This window comes from Polistes canadensis, unplaced genomic scaffold (genome assembly GCF_001313835.1).
Source record: "Polistes canadensis isolate GaletaPanama2010 unplaced genomic scaffold, ASM131383v1 scaffold_70, whole genome shotgun sequence".
In the NCBI taxonomy this organism is placed as follows: Eukaryota; Metazoa; Arthropoda; class Insecta; order Hymenoptera; family Vespidae; genus Polistes; species Polistes canadensis.
In genome coordinates, this window is record NW_014569617.1 from 532876 (window position 1) to 559845 (window position 26970).

The 26970-nt window shown below is 31.9% G+C and overlaps 3 protein-coding genes and 1 long non-coding RNA gene across 10 annotated transcripts; 1 reads left to right on the forward strand and 3 right to left on the reverse strand.

Moving 5' to 3' along the window:
* Positions 1-1985: 1985 nt before the first annotated feature.
* On the reverse strand, positions 1986-18808 carry LOC106786252 (phosphatidylinositol 3,4,5-trisphosphate 3-phosphatase and dual-specificity protein phosphatase PTEN). 6 transcript variants are annotated; one of them, XM_014747426.1, is made up of 11 exons: positions 17854-18733; positions 15558-15693; positions 15251-15467; positions 15016-15145; positions 14665-14943; positions 14420-14574; positions 14164-14327; positions 13802-14083; positions 13551-13728; positions 2926-2943; positions 1986-2243 (listed from the first exon to the last, which is right to left on the reverse strand). In XM_014747426.1, exons 1-11 carry the CDS (start codon positions 17862-17864, stop codon positions 2224-2226), a joined length of 1590 nt encoding a protein of 529 aa, XP_014602912.1. In that variant the 5' UTR covers positions 17865-18733; the 3' UTR covers positions 1986-2223. The 6 variants fall into 6 exon arrangements, with proteins under 6 accessions (XP_014602912.1, XP_014602914.1, XP_014602910.1 ...); XM_014747428.1 differs by lacking the exon at positions 2926-2943 and having other exon boundaries at positions 17854-18732; XM_014747424.1 differs by lacking the exon at positions 1986-2243 and having other exon boundaries at positions 2804-2943; positions 17854-18808.
* An 859-nt stretch (positions 18809-19667) lies between these two features.
* On the reverse strand, positions 19668-22011 carry LOC106786272 (ATPase family AAA domain-containing protein 1-B-like). Its single transcript, XM_014747470.1, has 7 exons — positions 21707-22011; positions 21314-21556; positions 21039-21240; positions 20749-20945; positions 20494-20672; positions 20226-20411; positions 19668-19873 (listed from the first exon to the last, which is right to left on the reverse strand). The coding sequence occupies exons 1-6, from the start codon at positions 21860-21862 to the stop codon at positions 20249-20251; spliced, it is 1140 nt and encodes a 379-aa protein (XP_014602956.1). The 5' UTR covers positions 21863-22011; the 3' UTR covers positions 19668-19873; positions 20226-20248.
* A 273-nt stretch (positions 22012-22284) lies between these two features.
* Positions 22285-24694, forward strand: LOC106786274. Of its 2 annotated transcripts, none has more exons than XR_001381638.1 (3): positions 22285-23461; positions 23528-23703; positions 24613-24694. It is a non-coding gene; the product is annotated as an uncharacterized LOC106786274 (long non-coding RNA). The 2 variants fall into 2 exon arrangements; XR_001381639.1 differs by having other exon boundaries at positions 23528-23710; positions 24613-24693.
* LOC106786273 lies at positions 23709-26023 on the reverse strand. The gene is made up of 3 exons (XM_014747471.1): positions 25709-26023; positions 25102-25287; positions 23709-24850 (listed from the first exon to the last, which is right to left on the reverse strand). The coding sequence occupies exons 1-3, from the start codon at positions 25767-25769 to the stop codon at positions 24633-24635; spliced, it is 465 nt and encodes a 154-aa protein (XP_014602957.1). The 5' UTR covers positions 25770-26023; the 3' UTR covers positions 23709-24632.
* Between the last annotated feature and the right edge of the window lie 947 nt (positions 26024-26970).

Below are 26970 nucleotides of genomic sequence, written 5' to 3' on the forward strand. Positions count from 1 at the left end.
GAAAATGTTTCATTTTTTGACAAAATTAAATTGCGGAGTTAAATGCGAGAAAAAAAAATATCATCACCGTCATTATCGTCGAGATTGTGCAGAATAAATTAAAATAATCATTTATTGTACAGTATATTAGAATAAAAATCAATTAATTTATTAACGATTGTGATCGTGTTAAAAAAAGCTTCTTAAAGTTTGTACGGTAAAAGGATAAACGTGCGTGCTCGCTTGTGTGTATTCCTTTTCGCGATACTCTTTTCTTTAATAATTATAACAATTCTAAAACGTACACAACGCATGTTGATGTCTATATAACAATAATGTCATTAAGATTCCACATAAGTAGTGACGTATTATAACAAGAAAAAATATCTATCGAGTATTAAACATCGGGGAGATTAATTTTCGATGTAACATTACGCTTGTAACGCTTTATGATGTTGCTGGACGTGTTTACCATTTTAAATTTCTATGAAGAAATAATTCTAAATATGCAATACGAGAAAGCGTATTTCTTATTTTCTTCCACGTTAAATATTGATATTATTTTATAATGCATAAATTTTCATCGAAATAATCTTTTTTTTATTCGCCCCCCCCCCTTCAAAAAAAAAAACAATTTTAAATAATTGCTAAAGTCGTCAATTATCATTATATTATTATTATTATTTTCATTTAAATATACCTATATGTTTGTATTTATTACAAATAACGATGTATCTTAGTACTCGATATACCACACAACTATGACCGCAAATATTTGTTTAACAATTTAGAGGCACAAATTTCTATCGAGCTAAGATGTAAGTCGATATACGATAAAATACTTGGAACGGATTTTACTCTCTTTCCCTTTTCTTTCTATTTTTTTTTTTTCTAATAATAATTTATATATGTATAAATAATTTAAATTGCCAAAAATTATATATTAAATAAAGAATAAGTCTCGCAATTGCATAAAACAACTAATATGCGTTCATGAAAATACCGATCCTCGCGCGGTTATATAACTTTGCCCGTTCTAACTCACTATGGCAAGAGAGAATTTGTATTTCTTTTTTATTATTTTTTTATTATTTATTTTTGTACCTGCAAAAAGATGCTAGAAAAATGTTTACGCCGAAAACAAATAAAAAGAAAAACAAAAAAAGCAAAAGACCTAAACGAACAAGAAACAAGAAGCAAAGGCGGCGTCGAAAAATGATTCATACGAAAGAAAAGGACATAACATTAGATTAGATGTTCAACAAGTTAAAATATTGATATTTGGCAACTATTCTCTCATTTTCATGTACTATAATATATAATACATATCATGTATTTAAAAAATTGACTAAAAAATGTTCCATCATTTTTTTTACTTTCCCTAAGAAGATTCAAAAAAAAAAAAAAAAAAAAACTAAATATGAGTTAAATATAATACTTTGAAAAATTCAATAATCTTTTCCTAAAATCGAATAAAAAGAAAAGCCGAGCATAGTCTAATCGAAAATGCGACACACACACGACATATATATTATTATATTATTGATTTAATAATAAAATGTTTCACGAAAAATATAAATTTGTTGTTTTTCTATTTAATTAAATATATTAATTCCATTGTAAATCAATTGAAGGAGTCTTCTAAACGATACGTTTCGACTTACCACTGATTTTTCATCGCGCGTACTCGCTATCAATAATATTATTATTAATATTATATTAATGTTACTATTATTATTATTTTAATAATATTATTATTATTGTTATTATTATTAATATTACTATTAATATTATTATTATTATTACTACTCTCTCTCTCTCCCTCTCTCTTTTTCAAATATATATTTTTATCAGTTATACACGACACTGTATACCTGAACGTTAATCAAAAAAACCGACGAAATATCATTGAGTCTAATTAATGTAAATTAAATATTTATTACCTAAGAAGTTAATTAAAAAGAAAGGAAGAAAAAAATAGAAAAAAAAAAAAAAAAAAAAAAAAATAAAAAAAGAATAAAACGACAAAGAGAAAAAAAAACTTGATAAAGCTTGAGCTTGTACCAACAATTACAGGGGATGCGGGTATGCATGCGTAGCGGATGGCAGGCAGGATACGATGGTCGATCGATCGAGATCTATCGATCGAATTCATAATCAAGCGATGCGTTGGCAGTCAGAGGATGATCGTCTGAGAAGAAGTTTAGCTCTGAATGGCCCGCCATCAGTCAAGTCGCATAATTTTCACACATACGTCGACTCCCCTGTAAGCAGATCAAGCGTCAGTCGCGAGCAAACAACAAAATTATTATTTTTATTATTATTATTATTATTATTATTATTATTATTATTTCTATTACTATTATTACCCCCTCGTTACTATTTTTACTATTACTAATATTATTATTTGTCGTCTTGCTTTAAAAACGAGTACAATGGCGGTGAGGTTTTAATTCGTTTTAGGATAAGACCGCATTCGAAAATTCCTGTGTGTTGTGTGTATATGTGAATGAATTATAATCGTGTGATGTAGCGATAAAAAAGATTAGAAAATAAATATGTTTGGCAAGTAAAAGAAACTTTGAACAAATGGCGACTTATTTTTTTTTTTACATTTTGATCGACGATTCAAAAAATAGTTATATGTTACTATACAAAAGAATTAGCATTGCGAATGCATCGAAATGTTATTTACATGGTACGGATTTACACATGTCGTGTAAAGGATTATTACTCTGTCTGAAAAAAAATAAAATATAAATTATTTAATTAATGTTAATATTACATTATACATATATATACACATGTAGTGTGTATGTACACGTAATGAAATCTATTTTCAAAAGATATGTATTACGAGGAAGAAAATTAGATGAATGAAGTAGTTTGTATATGTGAAACGTGCAAAGGTGTTAATCCAAGTATCTTGAAAAGTAGTCGTCATACCTCTTGATAGAAGTTTATCTTTTTTTGTTTGTTTTTCAGATGTACAGGAGAATAGTAGTAGTAGTAGTAGTAGTGTAGTACAGATAGTGGTAGTGGTAGTGGTAGTTGCAGTAGTCGATAGTCGTATGTAAAGAGAATGTTATCGATTAGAAATGGAAGAAAAAATTATTACGTGTTTCTCGTTTATATTTTAAAACAGATTTTGCATGAATTATATAAAAGTGGGCCGTCGTAAAGAACGTAACTTATAAAACGGTACTTATATGATCTCTATATAGCGAAGGAAAAAATGTTTCTTTTTTTTTTTTTGTTTCATGAATGTATATATGTATACAAGTTATACAAAGAGCAATATTTCATTCGTAATTTTTTCCTTCTATTTTTGTTTCTCTTCGTCTCTCTGTTTTTCTTTTTTTGTTTGCGTTTGCATTTGCATTTGCATTTTCATTTCGTTTTTCTTTTTCTATCTCGTGGGAATAACCCCTTTATCTTTCTGTTTTCTTTCCCTTCTTTTTACATATTTATATTCTTCTCTTCTCCCGTTTCGAATAATTTCCCTCATAAGTTTGTGATCTCTTCTCATCACCCTTTTCGAAACTGATCGTAGGACAGACGACGATATAAAACGAGGTATCGCAAAGAGTGACAATTCAGCATTATTTTTCCTTGAGAAACGGACGACTCGAAAATCAGGACCAAAGTGATTAAACGATCATTCCACTTGCATTCTATTTCCCGTCAACGAACGATATGAGACGACTTAATAATAAACAATACGCGATACGCGTGTATGTACAAGAGAGATCGACTTATGACAACACATGGCATCGTTCATCCTTGTCATACCTCATTTTTTGACACTTCATTTCTCTCTCCCTGTCTCCCTCTTTTTGTCTCTAACAATAAGTAATTTGCGCACAACACACACACACACACGCACTCTCTCTCTCTCTCGCTATTTTTTTTTCATTTTTCACACTTTATACAGAATGTAGGGAAAGTACCATCTTTTTCTTTTTCTCCCTCTATCTTGCACTCTATTTGTTTTTTTTGTATTCCATAAAACAGCAGCATACATTCCTTACACAAATTTCATAGGTAACATTGAATTCTTTTTTTAGCGTTGATCGAAACGTACGTCGTGTTTTTTTCGCGAGAATTTTTATTTTAATCTATATCAACACTGAGGTACTTAATCTTTTTTTTCCTTTTATTTTGTTCATTTTATTATTATTATTATTATTATTATTTAATGCAAAAAGAAAATGAAATTCTCTCTCTCTCTCTCATTCTCTCGCACGCGGCACGCAATTTTCCCTTTTTTCTTTTTTGTTCTTTTCGATTTGTATGCATAAATCGTTTTTATGCACCATCTTGACGTTCGTGTTTGAATTAATAAAAAATATGTTGCTCTGCAGTTTTTAATACAAATGTCATTTAGGTGTTATCCACGAAAGTACAAGCTGCTTATATATTTTTGACAAGTATATGTGTGTGTGTGTGACGTATTTATAATAAAAAAAATAAAATATATGAAAAGAAGAAGAGAACATTTTGTGGCGACTTGTACATCGTTCGTGGGACGCACCGTACATGCAAAACAATTTTATTCCAGTCGATTTCGATGAGATCGATATCTCCCCAGCACATTTTTTATTAATAAGATCGTTCATTATTCGAATAAAAATCATTTGTTAAACCAAAGAATTATGCGCAGAAGATAACGATCGATTGATCAATTTGACATCGAATTCGTACACAATCTTATCTTTTCTCTCTTTATTTTTCTCTTTGTCAAGAATAATTAAAACACGTCGTTGGCATGTGATTGAACAGTATTTTTTGTTATTTTTCTCATTCTCTATATCATTTCTCTTTCACTCTTTCTTTCTTTCTCTCAATATTCCTTTGACTACCAAAAATAAGCACTTTGTACTACTCGTTCTTAGTCGAACTTACTGTTATCTATTGTTATCCCTATTATTATATAAAGGAAGGTATAAAATATTTCCATTAACATCCTGGGCAATGAAATTTATCTAATCAGATATATCACAACGGTAATCATTAATTATGTAAGCATTGCTAAGCAAAAATGATAAAGTGTCCGTTTTACACAATCGTTTCTTTCTCTCCTTCGCTCACTCATTCACTCTCTCTCTCTCTCTCTTTTTCTTGCACCCCATCATTTTTTCCTTTGCCTCTTTCTCTCTCTTTCTATTATGGCATAAACAAAGTGTCCCATTTGTTATCTATTTGTATCATTATGAAACAATGAAGAAGCATCTTTATTTTTTATCAGTCCGTGTCGTTTTTCGATTAATAAACAATACATTGTGGCCCTCTTTTTTCTTTTCTTTGTTTTTTTTTTTTTTTTTTTAAAACGAATCATCATCGTAAATGATTCCTAGCAGATATCTTTTTGTTCAGTGGTGTTTTTTCTTTCTTCTTTCCATTCGATTTGTTATTATTTCTATTATAGATTTTATTTAACATTATTATTACACGACTAATAATATGAACGGCGACTGTACACGCGATACAATGAAATTTAGATAATTGCTACATTTTGTTGTTGTCTTCTTCTTCCGTATGCATGTGTGTGTGTTCTTCTCTAGAGACTAATTATTCACTCACTGTCGCGGGGTACGACGACTAGGAACATCAGACGATATTTTTTGCTATTTCTCGCGAACCGAAATGACAGTACAAGTGTTTAGAGAAATTCTGCATTTTATCGAATGTGGGAAAGAAAATGAGTGAAAAACATTAAAAAGAAAAACTTGTGGAAGGCAAGAATAAATATCTCGTAGTTTTTCGATTGGATTACATGTTGAAAAGTGTAAACCAATAAATTATATTAGTATAGGTATATGTATTTTATGTGTGTGTTCGTGTTATACGTGTGTCCGTGAATCACGTAGGACGGCGTCGAGACTCTTGTGTTCTGCACATTTAATAAATTATTATTTTTTTCTCGCTCTCTTTCTTTCTCTCTCTCTCTCTCTCATTCTCACGTTAATATAGTTCGCGAATTAACAACCAAATACTATAACATCGCAATTATACAGTACGTTTCGCTCTTTTCAAGATTCTCTTTCCACGAGGATGAAAATTATATTCCATTTTCTTCTTCTTCTTCTTCTTCTTTCATCTTCTCATTTTCTCGTTCTCTCTCTCTCTCTCTCTCTCTCACTCCCTTTCTCTTTCTTTCTGTATTATTTTTATTTTTCATTTGTACGTTTTATTAATCGAAAAATCAACAACTATGTACCTCATCGAACGTGTTCGCCTGCGAACAGTACAATTGCATTGAAGATCGTTTCTTACAACATTCCTCCTCTTTCTCTCTCTCTCTCTCTCTTTTATTTCTTACATATATACTATATATACATATATATATGTATGTATGTATATATGTATGTATATAAACTAGATAGATTTAAATGAGGCACGATGTAAATACCTTACAATGTTAATATGTTGTCGTATTAAAAGGCTCACAGTGCAATGAATATTCGACTTCGTCGAAGACGAAAAGGAAGATTTCTTTTTTACGAGATAATAAATGAAAAAAAAAGAAATGGAAGAAGAAGAAGAAGAAGAAGAAGAAAGAAAATAAAAGAAAATGAAATGAAAAATGTTAAGAGATCGTGATATCGAAAAAAAAAAAAAAAAAAAAAAAAAAAAAAAAGAAACAGATTATTAATCCTAAATGCATAACGAAATAACGATGCAACAATAGTGCGAATGAAAAAGAAATTCACGAATATCGAGGATAAATGTATATATATATAAGCTCTATATATAATTTATTTTCTATATATTATTTACACTCTAACAAGCTGTGTTAGAATCTTCATAAATTTTTTGTCGAAAACGAAGATCCTACGTGTGTTTTCCTATTTTGTTAATATTTTTTTTTTCTTCTTTCTTTCTTTCTTTCATGCATATCCTTCATACACTCTCTGCATGCCGAAATATCATTAAATATATTAAGCAATTAAATCTTCATCAAAGTGTTCGATCGTAGATCAATTTCTTCGATGAAAGAGAAAATATGTAAAATATATTATACAAAATGATTTTTTTTCTTTCTGGTTTCTTTTTTGTAAATCCGACAAAACGTAAATACGCGTTACGAAATATTTTACGACAAGTTTTAAATCGCCATCGGCTCTTGGATATTTGTGACTTTGTACAAAAATATACGTATATTTTAGCCGATCGTTAAAATTGAATGTATGCGATTGATAAAGAAAAAGAAAAAGAAAAAAGAAAAGAACAAAAAGAAGAAGAAGAAAAATCTATATCTCGTTAACGAAAGAAATAAATCTTATATCAAAGTAAGGGGTGGGGGGGGGCGGAGGTAGAATGATGAAAATTTGACGAAAACAGGGTATGGAGGGATGGTAGGTATGTATGGGGGTGGTAGAGATCAAAAGGATCACGTGTAAAAATTGTTTGAAAGTCGAAATATTTTATCGGTACATCCCATTCATTTTTTTTTCTTTCGACGCGCATTATTGACTTACGATATTTATCCCTTATTTAAGAAAATAGTCTTGATCTATACAACATTATTTTCTTCTCGTAATCAGTCCATTTAGTTTACACCATGATACGTGTTTTTTCTTTTTTCTCATTACGACGGTGCAGCAGACCCACGTATTATTTTTCTTTCTTTCTTTCTCTCTCTCTTTTTTTTTTGTTCGTTCTTCTTCAGCAATTAGCGATCGATGTCTCTCTCTATCTTGCCATTGACAAATCTTACAAGAACGGTTTTCTAACACGCTGACATCATTTGAAAAATTGTCGATTTATATAATATTGATATGCGACAAATAAATAGAATTCAAATTTACGCACAATTTGATCCACGATTAGTTTTCAAAAATATTACAACACAATTCTAATAGAGACTGCTCTGCCTAATAAAAAAAAAAAAAAAAATAGAATAAAAGAAATGTAAATAAATAAATTTATTTGTTAACTCTCAGTTTCCGTCTACGCAATATATATATTATAATATATATCTCGTTAATACTTCATTTGTCTCTTTACTAATATTATTTTGAACGGGCAGATTATTAACAACGGATGTCCATAAATGAGAATGTTCTCCTTGCTTTGCTATTCTTTCTTGTTCTTTTTTTTTTTCTTTCTAAACTAACGCAACGTAGTTTGGGGCTTTGTACGTAAAAATATATTAATGAATTTTCATTTATAACTAACAACTTTAAAACGTTCTCTGGGTTACCTCCTGCGTCGATTGACACAACACTCGCGGTGTTTGCTTAAAAATAAATTCGAAACTTTTCGAGAAAATTAATTCCTATTATTATTATTATTATTATTATTATTATAATAATATAAAATCAAATAATCTAATTTCTCTTGTTGCTACAAAATAATAATTCGTGATAAAATAAATAATTAAAATAAAAAAAAAATAAAAAAGAAGAAATATTTTCTGAACAAGTTTCGCATTGTTAAAACCTTAAACGTAAAAAACAAATATGGCAGAGACCTATCAGTTCATTTACTTTGTACATTTGATGATGTTTTGTCTGATAACTAAAGATAAACAATGACACGGTAGTTGAAAGATGAATAAGGGTGATGAACGATGTGCTCACAAAAGATCTATCATCCCTCCATCAGACAGTAGACGATACCGGCCAACGCGTTGATCCATGTCCACTATGGGCGAACAGACATATAGATACAATCAGTCAGTCACTATTTACGGTTATTCTGACATCGTATTATTATTATTATTATTACTTATATTATTATTATTACTATTACTATTATTATTATCACTATTATTATTAAGTGGTATTAATGTTAACGATGAAGAGAGAACATAATGCTATTTTCTCTTTAGTTGCAAATATCTCTTTAACTCAATATAATAATGAAGCATCAACTTGGAACATGAAATGAAATTTGTTAATAATGTCAAAGAATTTCATATTCAATTTGATTTCGGGGGTGAACGATTGAATTATTTTATATGATCTCGAGTTAAAGAAATATGTGGCATCTTTTCATTTGTACATTCACAATGATGAACATGCAGTAAAGAATACGAAAGGATTTGTTTGTATAAAAGGAAAAAATAGATAACTATGATCACTCGCATTTGTCACTCCTACCCTTACCACGTAATACTGCATTTACATAAACATATGACACATACATATATATAAATACAAATGTTACAAGGAAAGGATGATATAACTTGCAATAATGTACTTACACGCAGCATGCAAGGAATAGAGTGCAAGGAAAGCTGATGCATCGATCTGAGAAAATATTTCGCTACGTATTATCAAAATTTCGGTGAAAATAAAAGCAGTTGACAAATAATGAAAAGACATTTATCATAATACATACACACTCGTGTCTCGTACAATGACTTTTCTAATCATGGCAATACAATATTACATATATGAAACTTTACCGCTACTCTTCGAATGCATATCCATTACACCGCACATACGCTAAAAGTTATAATATTAAAGAAATAAAGAAATAATATATAGAATTTTCATTTTTTGTACCTTCGGAAAAGCAGTCACAAACGGGAAAATATTTCAAATATTATTATATAATAGTAGATATAAATACTGGAATTATAATAGTAAAAAATATTGTAATAGCGTAGATGGCTAAAAAATAGAAATTGAATATTTATACGTTATTATAACTAATCATTGATACTCAAATCACTGGGGGGGATCGACGAGATAATAATAATGTATTATACATTCTGTAAAAAAGTAGGAGACATGAATACATTGTAGACACATTCTCATGTATATATGTATGTGCGTGCAAGTTCTTATTTGTAAAATATGAAATACAAAAGTACGCTTGTAACACAACATTGTATTTAAAAACCATTAACAGTTTAATTGTGATAATAATAGCAGGTATGTATGTCTCTGATGGTGATATCGAGAATAATAGTATTGTAGTAACAGCAGTAGCATTTGTAATAAGAATGGTGGACATAATAATAATTATAATATAACAACGGTATAGAGATAATAATAATAATTATATAATAATAATTATAATAATAACTATAATAATAATAATAATCATACATATATATAGTATCACAAAAATAATTATTACATAATTGTTAATAAATGTGTCTCACAGATCTTATGTTTGACATTATACAATTATACAACAATCTCTTTAAACTTCTGAATTTTTATTATAAATTACCAACATGCAATATATATATAATACAATAATTAGAAAAAAAAAAAAAAAGATAAATTTTATAGGGCTCTGATATTTCAACATAACAGGCATATTTTAAAACTTTTCCTAAAAAGCATTAAGGAAAAATAGAGATTTTTTTATGTGTATTGACATAATAAGAACAATAGAATATATAATCGTGCAGTTTACTTTGAAATATATCAAAATTATACCTTTGACTGTACATTTGTACAATGTAAAAAGCAAAGTTAAGTTTAAAGAACTAATTACTAATATTAATAAGAAATAGTATTTAAAAAAAAATAGAAAACAAATATATAAATGTATGTGAAAATCTAAGCCCCATATCTTGACAATTGTGAATGTATTATTATCAAAAATCAATTGTTACTAATAATATACATTCATAGTAATTAACAATATATATTTACAAGATTGTTGTGATTAGGTAAACAAAAACCTAACAATGCTGGCTTCAGGGATACCCTTTTAAAAATTACACTTATTTTTTGTATATGCTCTTACGCTATATTGAAATATGTTGCGTGTCATATTTTTCATTTTTCTTTTTTTTTTTCTTTAACAATAAAAACGTATTAATGTAATACACCTTTGTACTTTATCCGTTTGATTTATACAAAAGTTTGATTCATTTCGATATATATCTCATATAAATACAAAATTTTTTTTATGTAATATAACTTTAAAAATATGAAATATATGTATATGTATATATTGTACATACATATTGTATGACATATAGAAACATAATATGTCTTGTGTTTTTTCTTTTTTATAAATTATACGTAATATAAATAAGTTCATAAGAAAAATTAATTTTCTGCAAAAAAATATTTTAAATAGGACGTTTATAAAAAAAACAAAAATAAAATAAAAATAAATATAAATTTCAAAGAATAACTATACTTTTATCCAAATCGAAAAATCAACATTACAATAAATTCATGCATACAACATTTTAGAAACATGCTCCTGAATGAAATTCCAATTATTTCCAACCAATAAAGACCCTAAAGCCAGACTGTATTTGATTTATTATCAATCTGTAGTACTTAAACATCATTATTCGCTTTTTAACAATAAACTAAGCTAAAATTGTGTTTGTGTGTGATCTTTGTATATATTAAAAAGAGAAATATATATTTATATATATATATATAATAGAGACATTACGAAAGACGACTTTAATTAATTCATATATTTTTAGTATTTCTCGTAGATAAACTAAATTCTAATTGTTTTTTTGTTAAGTCTGAGTTCTGTAGGTCCCTTATAAACTGATTTTTCAACTTTTTGCTTAAAATAAGTAAGCACCAGCCTAACCGAAAATTATTAATATTCAATATAATATAATATAATTTAAATTTATACAATTCAAAATAAGAATTAAATTTGTATCCTGTTCTCACTTTGCAGACAGGCATAGAGTTCTAATATTAAATGATCACAAATTTGAACATGTATAAAATATCAATTTTAAGACCGCTTTTTAAAATTGTATATTTTATAGTATTTATATAAATACTCACGTATTTTAGAATTATACGCGCTGTTCAATATTTGTAACCAGAGATTATCTTTTGATAACACCAATTATATCTCTCTATATAACTTAATAATGAAATGTGCAATGAAGATACTTATTATTTTTATATTAGCATATTTGTTATCAGGTATCTCTTAGATATTTCCAAATATAACACTTTATAGTGCTCCCTTCGACTCAATTATCAAGATGTGTAGTGTATACGAAATACAGGATTTCTTTTATTTAAATAAAACGTGTTTTCATAGTAAAGTAATGTTTGGTTCTGTAGAAGATATTAAGGAATAAAAGTTGAAACATTGCACAGCCTGATGGTTTCGACAAATTTTGTTTAAAAGATAAAAAATAGAAAAAAAAAAAAAACAAGTAGAAATCTTTTGATATATATATCATTGTCAATGTTATTTTATACAAACTCTTATTATTATTCAATTATTTGTAACAGTCTATATACACAAATAGACTTTGGTATATCCAAAGTACGATCATCCCTATAATATAATTTTTCTTTTAAATATATTATCAACTCTCTATTTTTAATAGAAATAGAAACCTAAATTTGACAAGTATTTCTATGCCTGAATAGATATAGACATCTTGTATTATAAACTAATAAAATCGATAATGTTTGTAATTTCACTATATGCGCGTATAGCAAGAAATTCAACAAACATCGTATTTCATATAATTGAAATGTACTATATCATATATTAATATGTCACATGGAAATTACAAACTTGCTGATGGGCAAGAACTACCACATCGAAGATTGACTATTCACAATAACCCTATTTCATAATTTCAGAAGCAGTTTAATAAAATTTTTCAAAACAAGTTGGATTAAACACTTAATACTGTAGAAACAGATAGAATAGTCAATGAGACAATCAATTAAAAATAGATTCTTAATTACTTATCAATAGTTGTTAATAATCCAATACCCAAAAAGAAGGCAAGGAGTTACTGTAAGACATGCAAATAATATAATAGTGCAATAAAAACTTTTAACTTTGTGCTCTGGTAAGATTTGTATATTTTTAAATATCGTACCATCATATTTTTTGCTTTGCACGAAAGGATAGATTAAATTAATTCAAAGACGAGATGGATATATTGCCTTTGTCGTTTTAACTTTCCTACAAAAATATGTATCAGCACAAATTCATCGTTTCCGTTCTCTTATTTTTAATTACAACTATCCAAGAAATTTCTCATTATTATTTACAAAATTAATAGAAAAAAAAAAGAAATTAATAAAACTAATCATTCAATGAAAGATCGATAAAAAGCGTGTGTCATAAAAAACGGGATTGCAAGAATTTCCAACCATGATCAAAATAAAAAAGAATCATAATACATTTTGAATAGATGCTTAACCACATTTCATGCTGAAAATAGTGCGGAAAAGTCAAATAATAAATGTCTTTAGATTGTACTCTTTTATCGAGCAATTGCGTGTATATATAAATATATATATATATACATATATATATACACTACAAAACCTTTCGAAAATCCCAAAAACTGGAATTATATAAATCTGCAAAGTTTAATGCCAGTTGAAAGAACTCAGTTTTTAAGTACCAAAAGCAGCGAATCGACTATGTATCTAACGTGGATGAACGTACAAACGTTGAAGAACGTTTTACACTAGCAGTGCTTTGCCTAGGACTACCCCTACTTTTATCTCCACGCGAGAGTAGACCTTTAGCTGTTTCTCTGAGACTAATTCTTTGGTGGGTATTAACATGTGTATGGCTACTGCTGTGTGTAAGATTGTGGTGATTCACCACCAGAGATGCAGAAGACTCACCAGATTCCCAACCATCTTCGTCTCCCGTTGTATCGCACTCACTGCTATCTGCTTCACTGGATTCACTGGGCGTTTCTTGACCACCCATTCCTATTTGTACACCCTCTCCCAATCTATTCGTTGTCGCTGGCACAGCCGGCGAATTACTTCCACCAACTCGGTGCATAAATAAACTAACCTGAGATAATTGAATAGTATTACAAGGTATTCATTGAAAAAGTATATTGTTTCGCGATCAACGATTAACTTACTTTAAAATCTGCACTGTAGATTTTGTCATGTTTGTCTTTATGTGCGTCGTCTAAGCCCCACTTGTCTATGTTCAAAACAAGAGTAGGTGGCATGGGTCCAAGGCTAGCTAGAGATCCTGTTCGAGGCTTAACGTGTGACATGACCATCGGTAATTCCATGGCTGTACCGTCGCAGCTCAATGCCCTCGTAGATCGTTCAACCGGTAATTCGCCGTTATCGTATTCGGATGACACGTGTTCGCGTACGAAAAATGTATTAAACCAAAAGTGAAACAGCTTTTCCTAAGAACAAATCAAATCATTTTCAATTTGATTAACACTCGTGAAAGGAATATTTGTTAGATGACATTATAGCTATATACCTTTCTCTTCATTTTTGGCCTATTATAGAAGTCCACTCGAATATCACCTGTTAGAGGCACATTATGTTGTAATGGAATACAAATAGAATGCATTCCTTTTCGTACCTCATGAACTTCTGAACTAAATACCTTCTTATTTGATTCTGATATTACAAAATGCAGATCTATGAAAATATAGATTTTATTTTTTTGAAAAATTATAGATTAGGATATATTATTTTATTTTCAAGTTAAAACGAATAATATGAATGATTACTATTCTTACAGCCTTGGCCCCCGTTAAAAATGGGAACTGGATCCAATTGAATTTTCCGTAGAATTAATGTAATTGGCTGGTAATTTAGACCCTCTTGAACGAGAGTAGCATAATAACTCACGTACCTCCTTTGAGAAGGTATTGTTACTCCTTTCCTAATTACAAAATTTGATATTATGTATCACCATTATTAAAGAATAATAATATCATCAGCGCAGAGTGAAACGGTAGATCAAGAACCCTACCTATCGTGTGTTCTTTTGGTACCATAATAGTTAAGAGCATCCGTGGCAGTGGAAAACTGTTTGCTGTGAAGAAGGTAGCAGCATACCATAACGCCAGTTCGTCCTTTACCTGCTTTACAGTGTACTACTGCTACATTTTCTTTATGCAAAGAAAGCCACTTGTGTACGTCTTCGCAAAATGGCTTGATTTGTTCCAACCTTGGTGGATTGTGATCCTCGAAAGCGTATGTAGCAACTCTTTGCTTAAACTTGTTAAAATCATAGGACCTCTCGGAACATCTAGAATTGAAAACAATTCTTATGTTTTAATAAATACAAGAGAATGAAATCAAATGAAAATATAATGCTTACAAGTTATAAATTTTATAATGATCTTTATGTTTAGATTCCAGCAGTTTGACGACGTCATCAATATGATTTCTGTATACTCCTTCCAACTTTTCAGCAGGAAACCCCATAGCTATTAAATTATCTCGTATATCTATTCGTTTACAATAATGTTAAGGAAATATAATAATGCATTTCATACCTATATACAATGAATATTTATCAATAAATCGTTTAAATGATATATTGAAAAGGTTACATGTGAGATCAAGATCAAAGCCATCTTCTTTGAAACGTTTACGACGTTTGCTGACAAGCCCCTTTATGGGGTTAGTCATTTTCATATTACTAATAGTATTGGCCATGCTAGGTGGGTTTAGCTCCACCTCCTCGATATCAATTACAACTAGTCCAATCTCCAATTTTTCCTCTGCAGCCTCTTCTTGTGCTTTGTAATTTTCAGAAACCTTTTTGACCTGTTTAAAGCACAATAAATCTAATAAAAATCATTGATAATGAATACTATAACTTCAAAATGTAATATATATCAAGTATAAAAAATGTACCTGTGGCTTGTGAGCTGAGGCGTCACATAAGCCCAGTTCTGGTCCTCTTTGTTCCTCCAGACAAACATGGAGCGGAGTTACAGAAGCCGAAATGTGCTCAGAGATCTTACTGTTCAACCTGCTACTAGTAGGTCTCCTGCAGGAAAAGCATAAACCCATCAATTCTCAGAGCATGTGTCCCTTTTATTAATCATTTGATGGAGACTGTCTATCTTTCTTCCATAACATTCGGTAACTCTATCACAATTTGCTTTGTAACATCACTATATGACCACCACCACCATCAACAGTTCGACACAAGTATCGAAAGATCAGCTTACACAAAAATTAGAGCTTTGTTTAACGGAACGATGTTGCACAGCACAAACCATGAAGATACACTACCCGTTCTACTCCAAAATCATTTTTACTCCAAAATCAAAGATTTTATAATGACAAAAACCTAGCGTTCCAAATCTCTCCCTTATATTCCCATTTAGAGCTTTCACCAAACACTGATACAAATGACTACTACAAATACTGTCAAAGGACAAACACAATGATACAATAACTTTCTTTTAGAATGATCAATTGAGTAGATAAAAAAGAAACATTATGTTGCTATGACACAGATGCAAATCTTTTTCTCTTGAAAGTTTATCATATACCGAAAATCAGTTTTTAATTTAAATATCAATGCACATGCTGCTCCAAATTAAAGACAGCTTTTATCTGTATAGATGTGAGATCGTCAACAAACAATTGGAGATAAAAATTCTATCTTTTTCACGATAGAAAGTTTAATAACTATGAAGACAAAATTATGGAGTAAGAGAGGAAACCAAAAAAAAGGAAACTAGAATCGTAATCGCACGATCGACTTTATATATCGAGGAGCTGACAAAAAATCGATGTTCTTCGATAAATAAGAAAAATTACCGTACAATAAAGAATGCAAAACAGAAGTCCGATTTCGGTCTAGCAGATTCTCTTTCCAATTTCAAGTTCCTGAAGGATGATCTCAAAAGAATACGTTCCGAACTGAGAAAAACTATGACGACGAGCGGAGAACGAACGATAGGTTAGGTTAAGCACCATTTGCAATGCCGGAGAGCCTCTTCGACGGACGATACGTTTTTAAACGCCAGTTTCACTGGCACATCATTCGAGCTTTCTCGTCTCTTAGACGAAGGGATCTTTTATCACATATTCCTCTCATCAAATTTAACGAACTTTACACGAAAGAGACACGACTCTCGTATCGAAAGATCCGCGATCTTTCGTGCTCGTTGAAAAACCGGCCAGAAACGTTCGAACCATGTTCATCGATATCCACTTCTCTCTCTCTCTTTCTCGCATGCTATCAATCTCTCACTTACTCTTTCTTTCTCTCCCTCTCTTTTTCAACTCTCTCACTCTTTCTTTTTCTTTTTCTCTCGCACGCACACACGCGCGCTCTATCTCTTTCTCTCTTTCTTTCTTTCTTTCTTTATTTCTCTCTCTCTCTATCTCTCTTGATTCATTCTCCAACACGAGAGATCACGGCGTGTCTTGCAAGGAGGAAACGCAACAGACTTTTAATTCGAAATCCGTGTGTTACGGATAAGAGTTGGCCCTTTAGATCGTAGAAGGAGAAAGAACGGTAAAGTATAGAAGAAGATAAGAGAATCTTAGGATAGAGCGTGTCTCTCTGTGTAAGCACTCGCGGAGGGCGCACGTATTCACTATCGTCCCACGTTTTCTCAGCACGATCATGTCATCGTGTCAGAATCGGAACACTTGCTCACCGTACTGCACGTACGATACAGGACGCTTACTCGCGTCCAAGGCACACATATTCATTTCACATATACATATGTAACTATACTTATTGGCACTCGCGCGCGTGCATGCGTGTTGGTCGCGCGCAGCGGTTGCGCACACTACATACACAGTAGGATCACAGTGATGGTGGTGGTTACTACTGTGAGTGACACACGTATACATACGTTTATCTCTCGTAGAGGATGCAACAACAATATATAAACACGTTTGTTCGCTTCGCTATGTTACGAAGATGCTGACACCAATGTACTCATGTCAACGTACGTGAGCTCTCCTCACGCGTGCACCTATACACACCGAATATAGCGGGATTTGCGATGAGAGGGGACACGCACGCGTACGCAGCAGCCAACCGCGCACACACGCGCCTGCCGTGGAAGGGAGACAGACAGATAGATGGTATATAGTAGATAGATAGGTAGATAGATAGATAGATAGATAAAGATATAGATAGAATAAGAGAAAGAGAAAGACAGTAGACGCACACACTCACCAACAACGCATCGGAGCGTGCACACCGTGCAGGTGTGTTGCAGCGCACGGCTGTCTCTGTCCACTTTATAACTGAGCGAGTCTCGTCGATATTCGTCGTCCGCTTTTATGGACACTCATACTGGAATCTTAGCCGTTCTCCACGTTCATCTCTCTACTTCGGAGCGCATTTCTTTTTCTTTTCTTTTCTTTTCTTTTCTTTTCTTTTCTTTTCTTTTCTTTTCTTTTTTCTTTTCTTTTTTCTTTCCCTCTTTCTCTCTCTTCCTCTGTTTCTTCTTTTGCTTCCCTCCGCGTTCCTTTAGCCTCTCGATCGTGCACTCCTAATCACGAGCGTGAAATATGTATATGTAGTATCGAGATGCTTCGTATGTGTAGTAACCGCTAACTAAGGAGAAGAGAGGGGAGGAAACGGAAAAACCAAAAGAAAGAGAACCAAAAGAGAAAAAAAAGAAATAAAAAAAGAACGGGGAAAAAGAAAAAAGGGAGCGAAAAGGCAGAGTTAATTAGCGAACGGAAGTGGTGTTACTCCTCGTAAGCGTCCATCTCAAATACTGCTTCTTCCATAGGCGACTGTTAAACGTAATTACGATTGATAAAACTCGCACAGCGAAACTTTTCACCACCGGCGCCATTCACGATGACGCGTCCATGTCGTGTGCATGCACCACAGTCGTTTCTCGTACGGAGGAGAATGAATGATGTCGATAGACCGCTTACACCGCGGCATTACAAGGGAGGGTAGAGGCTTTGTCCTGGCTTGCTTTCTCTCTCTCTATCTTTCTTTCTCGGCGAGTTTCGTTCCTGGAAATTCTCACCGAACGATGATAGGGCGCTCGACCGTCTCACTTTGCGCGCATGCGTTTCATTTTCTACTCGCTGGCCAATCAGCCCAACTCTTTTTGATATCATTCGCGAATCTTCATACGCTCGCAACCCAATCCTTTCTCTTTCGATCATTGGCCGGTTATAATCGATATGCGTTGCACTGACCAATAAACATCAAGCCGCCAATTTCAAATTCGAATACTATTGCGCATTTGATTATTCGCACAAATTTTCCACTTATAATTTATAATTGTTTTAGGAGCTAACATTTTTTTACAATTATGGATTTATAATTGAACACCGGAATGTAAAAAACTTTCTTCTTTTTTATTTACGTACATTTAATTTTCGCAGTGATTCGAAAACAAAGCCCTGTCTATTATATTATAGTTATATTAAAGATAATATTAATTTGTTTCGCATTATGTTTCGACACGAGAACACTGGAATTTGTGCCATATTTGAAACTTCTTTTTCTTAAGATATCTTTAGATTTAAATAGGTAAACCTTTTCACTGACGTATTAGATAATGAAACTTAACGATTAATGTACCTAAATTGAGCAAAAACTTTTTCTTAGATGACGTATATATTCTATTAAGATATATATTAATATACGATCGATCAATCTCAAATAGAATATCGTAGATAAAATCTTTTCCTTTTTAACTACGTAAGCATGAACTTTGCGTAAAATAGAATTCCAATATTTTACATTGTACTATGATTTTATTTTACCTAAATGTCATTTTTATTTTAAATATAACGATATTGTAATCTGAAAAATAATAGATTATAGAAAAGAAAAAAACTTGAATCTGCATTTGTCCAAGATGCAACAACATTTAAATTAAAAGGAAAAGTAGTTATCTTAAGTTTAATTTATGTATTCTTAGTGTGATTATAATAATAGATAATATATTACTGTCTTAAAAACACAATTGATTCTATACAATGGATACATACATGTTTTTTCTTTTTTTTCTTTAGTTACATATTTAGTTATATATTAATAGGACTCAGAACAGTTTTATGTTGCCATTTATAATACAAGATGTCTGATTTTATGAATTATATAATTCAAAATTCACGAAAAGTACACCTTCCTCTCTCTCAACGACCAATAAATATTTTTATACTTCTAATGATCAAATTTCCATATGTGAATATTTTTTTTCATCCCTATTACGTAAACTCTGAAAACAATAATAGGATAGTTGGAAGATGCCATGTAAATGCAATTTGGTAATTTAAATATAGATATGGAAGATGATTTAGTATTTTGAACACACTCAATTTTTCGAGAAAGTTTAATGATTCTTTCTGTGCTTTCATAAAAAAAAGAAAAAAAAAAAAGAAACAAATTCTCATAAGGTTCCACATATCTCAACAATTGCAATTTGATGTTAATTGTATATCATAAAATTTGCAGGTATTTAATTAACCGTGAAAAGATAGAGCGCAATTATAAAAGTGTTCAAACAAGATCTTTGTTTGATTAAACATAATTTGACTTATTAAATAAAAATTAGTTAATGTTATACGTGCCAACAATCTCGATCCTCTTGTATTTAATCTAAATCTAACTTAACAGGATTTAAGGTTCCTGTATGCATCTTAGATGCCTTTAATTTTTTCTGGGACGCGAGAAGATCTTCCATCATTATAGGACGTACGGTATCATGGAATTCTTCTTCATCTGTGCTACCATTATTACATGTTTCGTTTAGATCACTACAATATGAAAAGATTGAAATATTTCCAAGTTCTTCAAAAAAGATATTTTTTTTAAGCTATTACACGAGCCAATACTTACAACGTATGTGTTCGTAGATAATCTCTGACACGATATATAGATGCATTTCTACATAGTTCTTGCAAATCCGAGCCAGAAAAACCTTCCGACATTTTAGCTATCTTTTTAATATCTACGTTTTCTGCAATCGGTTCATGCTGTAAAATTAACTTTAGCACTTCTACTCTCTGTTCTTCGTTCTATAGCAATGAAACATATTGATGTTAGTATCAAATAAACATATCAAAAAATAATAATATACAATTCATGTATTACAGGTAATCCTATATAAAATGTGGCAGGCATACGCCTAAGAATAGCTCGATCTAAATCTTGAGGTCTATTTGTTGCTCCCATTATAATGACGGTACAAGATGGATCTGTTATTAGACCATCCCACATTGACATAAACTGCGCTTTCATCATAGCTGTAGCTTCGTGATCTTGCGAATTGCGTGCTCTCAAAAAGGAATCTGATGAAGTCGAAGATAACGAGACATACATAATACATCAGAGTAAGATATCATTGTGTAATCACACAAAATTCTAATGTTTATTCAATTAACCTATTTCGTCGATAAAGATGATGCATGGTTGAAGTTTTACAGCTAAAGAAAATACAGCAGAAGTCAATTTTTGGCTCTCTCCATACCATTTATCGGTAAGAATGCTAACGTCCAAATTAATGAAACGAGTTCTAGTTTCTTTGGCAGTAGCTTTTGCGATCATAGTTTTGCCACAACCTGGTGGCCCATGTAGCAAGACACCCTGAATGAAAGAGACATTTATCAGACATGATGCGTTGTTAATATCGCTAAGATGATGCATTACTTTTACAAACCTTTGGAGCTTGTGTCAATTGAGAATCTAAAAAGAGCTCTTTCTTCTGTATAGGGAGTATAACCGTCTCTTTAAGTTCTTGAATAACATGCTCCAATCCAGCTATATTCTCCCATGATACTTTGATGTCTTGAGGATCGACTAAATGACTAGCAATTATGATTTCATAATCTGATAATTGATCCATATCAACGGATAATATAACACCATCTGACTTTGCAAGCTTACGCAATTGTTCTCGAGTCTGAGTAATAAACGAAAGCAATCATATTTTTTATTATATATCTGTATCTTAGACGATATAGGTTAGATTTATCTAACAGTACAGAAAACTGACAATAATAAGATAGGAAATACTTTTATCGAGTAAGTGTATGGAAAAAGAAGGACTCACCTTTTTTTTAGCTCTTTTCTTAGCTGCATTCGTAGGATCAAGTTGATGGACGAACCATTTCATTGTGAAAAACCCCACCGCAGTTACGAAGGAAAGTCTTGCGGCTAACAACAAAATCTCATAACGAGAAAATCCGGGTCCATCTGCTACATTCATTTTCCTCACGCTTTAATATCAAAAGAATTCACTTTACAATTCTTAAAAGCAATACGAAACACATTTAACCGCGTGCATGAATCCTAACCTCTACGATTATTCGTGAAAACAGAATTTTTTTAGTACTTTTCGACTAGGTCAAATGGAAGGAACGGACGGAATATGAAGTAATGAGGAAGAGAGAGAAGGAGCAAGTAAGAGAAGGAAGGAAAATGGATGAACGAGAGGAACGGGAGGAACGAGAATTACGCGGTAAATTGTGCGCCATTCAAACGCTCTAATGTGTATTAAACTTCAAAGAATTTTAATACGGCGCCCAAACTTGCCAATTTAATGCAAAAATAATAAAACGAATTCTATTGGTTCATTTGTTTAAATAATATCCCAGGTGATGAATAGAAAACAATAATTATATTCTTCTTTTATTTAATAATATTTTTATTTTGGAAAGTTTATAAGAGTGATGATCGTTAAATATTACAAATTTATTTATACGAAATGCTGGAATCAATTTTACTCTTTTCCCATTTTCCTCTTTTTTTGAATATAATTGTTGGAGAAAACGATTACAGGTAAAATCGAAGCATTAAAATTCTACAGATTTTTCCATTAGATCCATGGAAAATGATTTTCAATTATTCGAACTTGTTCGTTTGAATTTTTAGCTTAATGATGATTCACCACAAAATCTGATGTAATCTTTTGATGAATCTATGAAATTTATAATAAGTCTACAAACAGGAAAAGTAATTTTAATTTTCCTTAACATTGTATCCACTGATAAGCACTGCGATTGTTATTAGTAACGTTCTACTCTTTTCGCAGATTAAAGGAGGTTCTTAAAGAAATGATTTAAGAGGAACACACCCGGTGTGGTATTTAAACGACGAAAGATTCCCCCTTTTCGTATATAGGTGTTCACTTGTGCGGCAGCCACGTTGAAAAGTGTTTTCCGCATTATGAAGATACGAGGTTATATTATTACGGAGTTGCGAGCAGACGCCCAAGCGCGCAACACTTTCCCCCTTGCGAGAGCTAATTAAGCGCGCCTTGATGTAATAACGACCTAAATGCAGAGAGATGGAGAGACTCTTATTCCGAAAATTAAGTGCACTAAGGTCGACCCAATGAAAATCACCGATGGACTATCCTTTACCCCTTCGTCTTTCTTCGCTTGGAACTTTGCTAATGACTTCAGACGATTATTGTAAGTATTTGATCTTTCAAATGAAAGGATTATAAGGAATGTTCGTCCTAGTCATTTTAATTAATCGTTTCATTCGCAAAATGACGTCTCGTTCTCGGTAATTTCTAATGGACAGATAGGAGCGCTTGTAGGAACAAAGTCAAATACCAAAGTTGCAAATCGCTACGTCCGAGATGGTCGAAGCGGACGGTCTTAATTATAACGTCTCAAGTAACGAGGGTTGGCATGGGTCGCGACGTTAATATATGGGTAAGAGAACCTAAACACAGCCGTGCCATTGTATGTACCGCGGTGTTGGATCTGCCAAGGCATTAATAGTCTCACGTGACGTAATTAACTCGCGACCACCGAATTTCCGGCGTTATAACGTGATGTATACTGTGGCAAAGAGGGTGTGTATTCTATCTTTCTCTTTCTCTCTAAACCCCCCTTTATCTAACTTTGTTGTTTTGTTTCAGAAAATCGAAAATTCCTCTAGCGATTATGAATCAAGTAGGATTCGTACGGCCACCTGTCGCTCGAAATACTGATCGATGTTATCCAAGTTGATCCTAACGATATAACCATGGAAGACTTAAACCTTATGGACTACACGTGAACGTTTTACAAAAGATACGAAAATACGAAACATGCGGTAAATGGTATAAATATTTTTTATTTATTAGTTCCAACAAAATGACGATTTAATATCTGACATAAATTTACTCTATGAACAAAGATCATTTTTATGATATACGTATATTTATTTATGTATGCGTAAACGCATATTGTATGCAGGCAGTATATTGTATGTACAGGCACGAGACAAGTCTTTCGAGAGATATTGACTAATATTTATTTCTCTCGATTGCTACTTTTTACGGAAAATTAATTGCAACAGCTGCCACGGATGACATAAATATTGTTGATATTTTGGCGTAACTACGTGTTTACTAGCGCGATCAGCGAATCGAATTTTCGTCCATCGATCTTAGGCCGATCGTAGCTACTAATCCGTTTTGTACTAATTACGTGCTTTTGTCTCTTGATACTAATTATCAAGGACAATCATCTAGCTGGATCGTTTGTCGATTGAATCAATTCCCTAAATAGAATATGATCTTCGATTGTCTATTATTAGTATTATTAAACTTAAATGACATTAATATAAGGACACGAAAGAATTTATTTTAAGAAAAATTAATTGCGAAACGCTTTATATATATATATATATATATCTCTACGAAATTGTCATTAACGAAATTTAATCTTATGTACAAACTAACGAAGAAGACGTAGATTTCAAATCTATTTTATTTCCATCTTCTTCCTTTTTTTTCTAAATTCTTTATATAAAAATATAAAAATGAAAGATATATATATATAAAAATAATATATGTATGTATATATCAATGAGTTTTCGTTTTAACAAATTTGCCTCGTTCAGGACTAAAATTCTCTAACGAGTAACCTTATCAATCTAAAATATTTCAATACTTTGTAAATAGTATTACAATTGTGGACGGATTTTCGTTGCTAACGAGATTAAATATTTATCTTTCAGTAGACGCGTGGTGCTCTAATTTATCTTGTAAATAGGATCGAAAGAAGAACGCTTAAGGTAACAAAGATTATCGTAGAAAGCGAAGAAATTGAAGATGCCCCGTTACAAGAATCTTCGGAGCAAGAACATTCTTGCCAATAGACTCCATTCTCGTAGACCCCCCAATTACAGACACCTGTAACTCCGGTACTGGAAACAGATGCACACCTTCGTATCACTTGCCGCCATCTACCGTTCCCTTTAAGAATGATAAATAGGTAAACACAGGTGTAAAACGTCGTGAACCAGTGAAAATAGTGCAGCAAAAATTCAAATGTGAATTTGGTATGTTAATTTAATTTCCTCGAACGTAAATTTATTTGATTAAAAAGTCAAATAAAGCGTGTTTAATATCAATTTTTTATATATTTTAAGGGCAAATTGTGATACGCTTCGATAACTGTGATTTCAAACAATTTCAAGGAATATCAATGAAATATTAATACTCACATATGAAGCCACGAGGACTTTGCTGCGTCAACTTGACGCAAAATGTACCAATCGTGTGAGATTCGTCGGTACTGCATTCTACAGGAATGTTCCTCTCTTTATCAAATTTTCCATAAGCCCCACAAAGATCTTCGCCTTCCGGATCAGTATCACTGCTGCATTGGTAACACCGAATAGCTTCGCATCCTAATCGCAAAAAATATTTTTCAATACTGGTAGAACACTCCCATTATTTTTATTTCATTAAGAGATTTTACGATTCAACAGGTCAAAACGTTTAAAGTGCAAGTACTTCAGATATATATATTTTTTCCAATTGTATAAAGAATCTTAATTAGTTAATGAATTATTAAGTAGAAAAATTAGAATGCGTGTATATATATATGAGTTTGTTTGAAATGTTTATACATTAATTAAATAATTAATTTGATAATGAAAAAAATGATGAAAGTATATTTTTTGTAAATGAAAAAATTGTAAAGAAAAACAACGGGGCGCTGTTGTTTTCCAACATGGAGATGGCTCGACATTCACGAACGGCCATTATTCGTGAATAGCATCACGATTCACTCACAATATTAGACATTTGCGACGACTTTATTCTTACCTATCGTCGCGAATAGTAACACTGTACAAATTAAGCTTACGATTTTTTTATCGATCGACATTTTAACGCGTCACGAACGAGGACTTGTCGATTTCCTCAAAGGACGCGGTATACACGCTACGACGATCGTATGCACACTATATGTACCTGACGTCATTCATAGGGCGTTGGTTAGTGTGAGAAACGGCGATGACTATAAACTCCCCACCTTAGCTTTTACTGTGTCTCGTAGTGGCGAGTACAAGCGTTCAGGAGCGGACCTTGCAACATCGTGGTCCCATGTTAAATAATTAACAATATAAATATCCACATTTCTGTGCATTTTTTAAAAAGCAATCTATGTATTTATATTTCTGTAACATTATACGAAAGCTTTCAACAATATTAACCGTGTACTTTATAATATAATAGGAATGAAAAATCATGTATATTTGTATAGAGTAATAGGTGTAAGAAATAAGGCCCATAAACAATATTATCGAAATCATCGACAAGAGGAGATTGTGCACGAGTAACGAGTAACGATGAAATATCAAATGGGAATAAGATAGATTATTCTTGATTTTCTGGTTGAAGGGACTGCTTTGGAAACGGGAATATATTCGGCAAAGGGAAACTTTCTGAATTAAGATAAGAGAGACGAGGGAGAATCGCGGGAACGTGTCTGAAAACGAAGAGTTCGTGTTACCTTAATAATCATCACGAGAGATTTGGAGAACGGAAGTGAGGTGGTAATAAGAGAGGACAAAAGGCACGACGTTATTACCGGCGGCAGTGAATCGTGACTGGTCCCAAAGGATGTCTCCTTACAAGGCTAGACGAAAATGTAATTGTGTCTTATCTGTCTTGTCTTAGCTTTGCCGCATTAGCTTTCATCAAACGTCTCGACAAAGAAAAAGAAACAATGTTATCTCTCGTAAATCGTTAAAAATAATAGCAATTTATAATATTTGTCTTCTTTTTAGTTGAAGATGAAATAACTAAGAATTCAAAGGCTCAATTTGTTAGCCGTGGTTGCAAAATCAAGGTCAAGTCGAATTTTATCGAAATATGTGTGTATATAGTTGATGTTCATTGATTGAGATCATGGTGGTTTCGACTGTGAAAAGACAGGTACGTTGGCATGATCGATAAATTATTCAAAACGACTTCCTATGATCTATGGAGGCGCTCTCAAGGCTGGCACCAGCGATCTATCCTCTCTGCTTCCTCTCGTCCATTCGTTCCTCAACACATCCGCTCTTCTCTCCACCCCTCTGCCA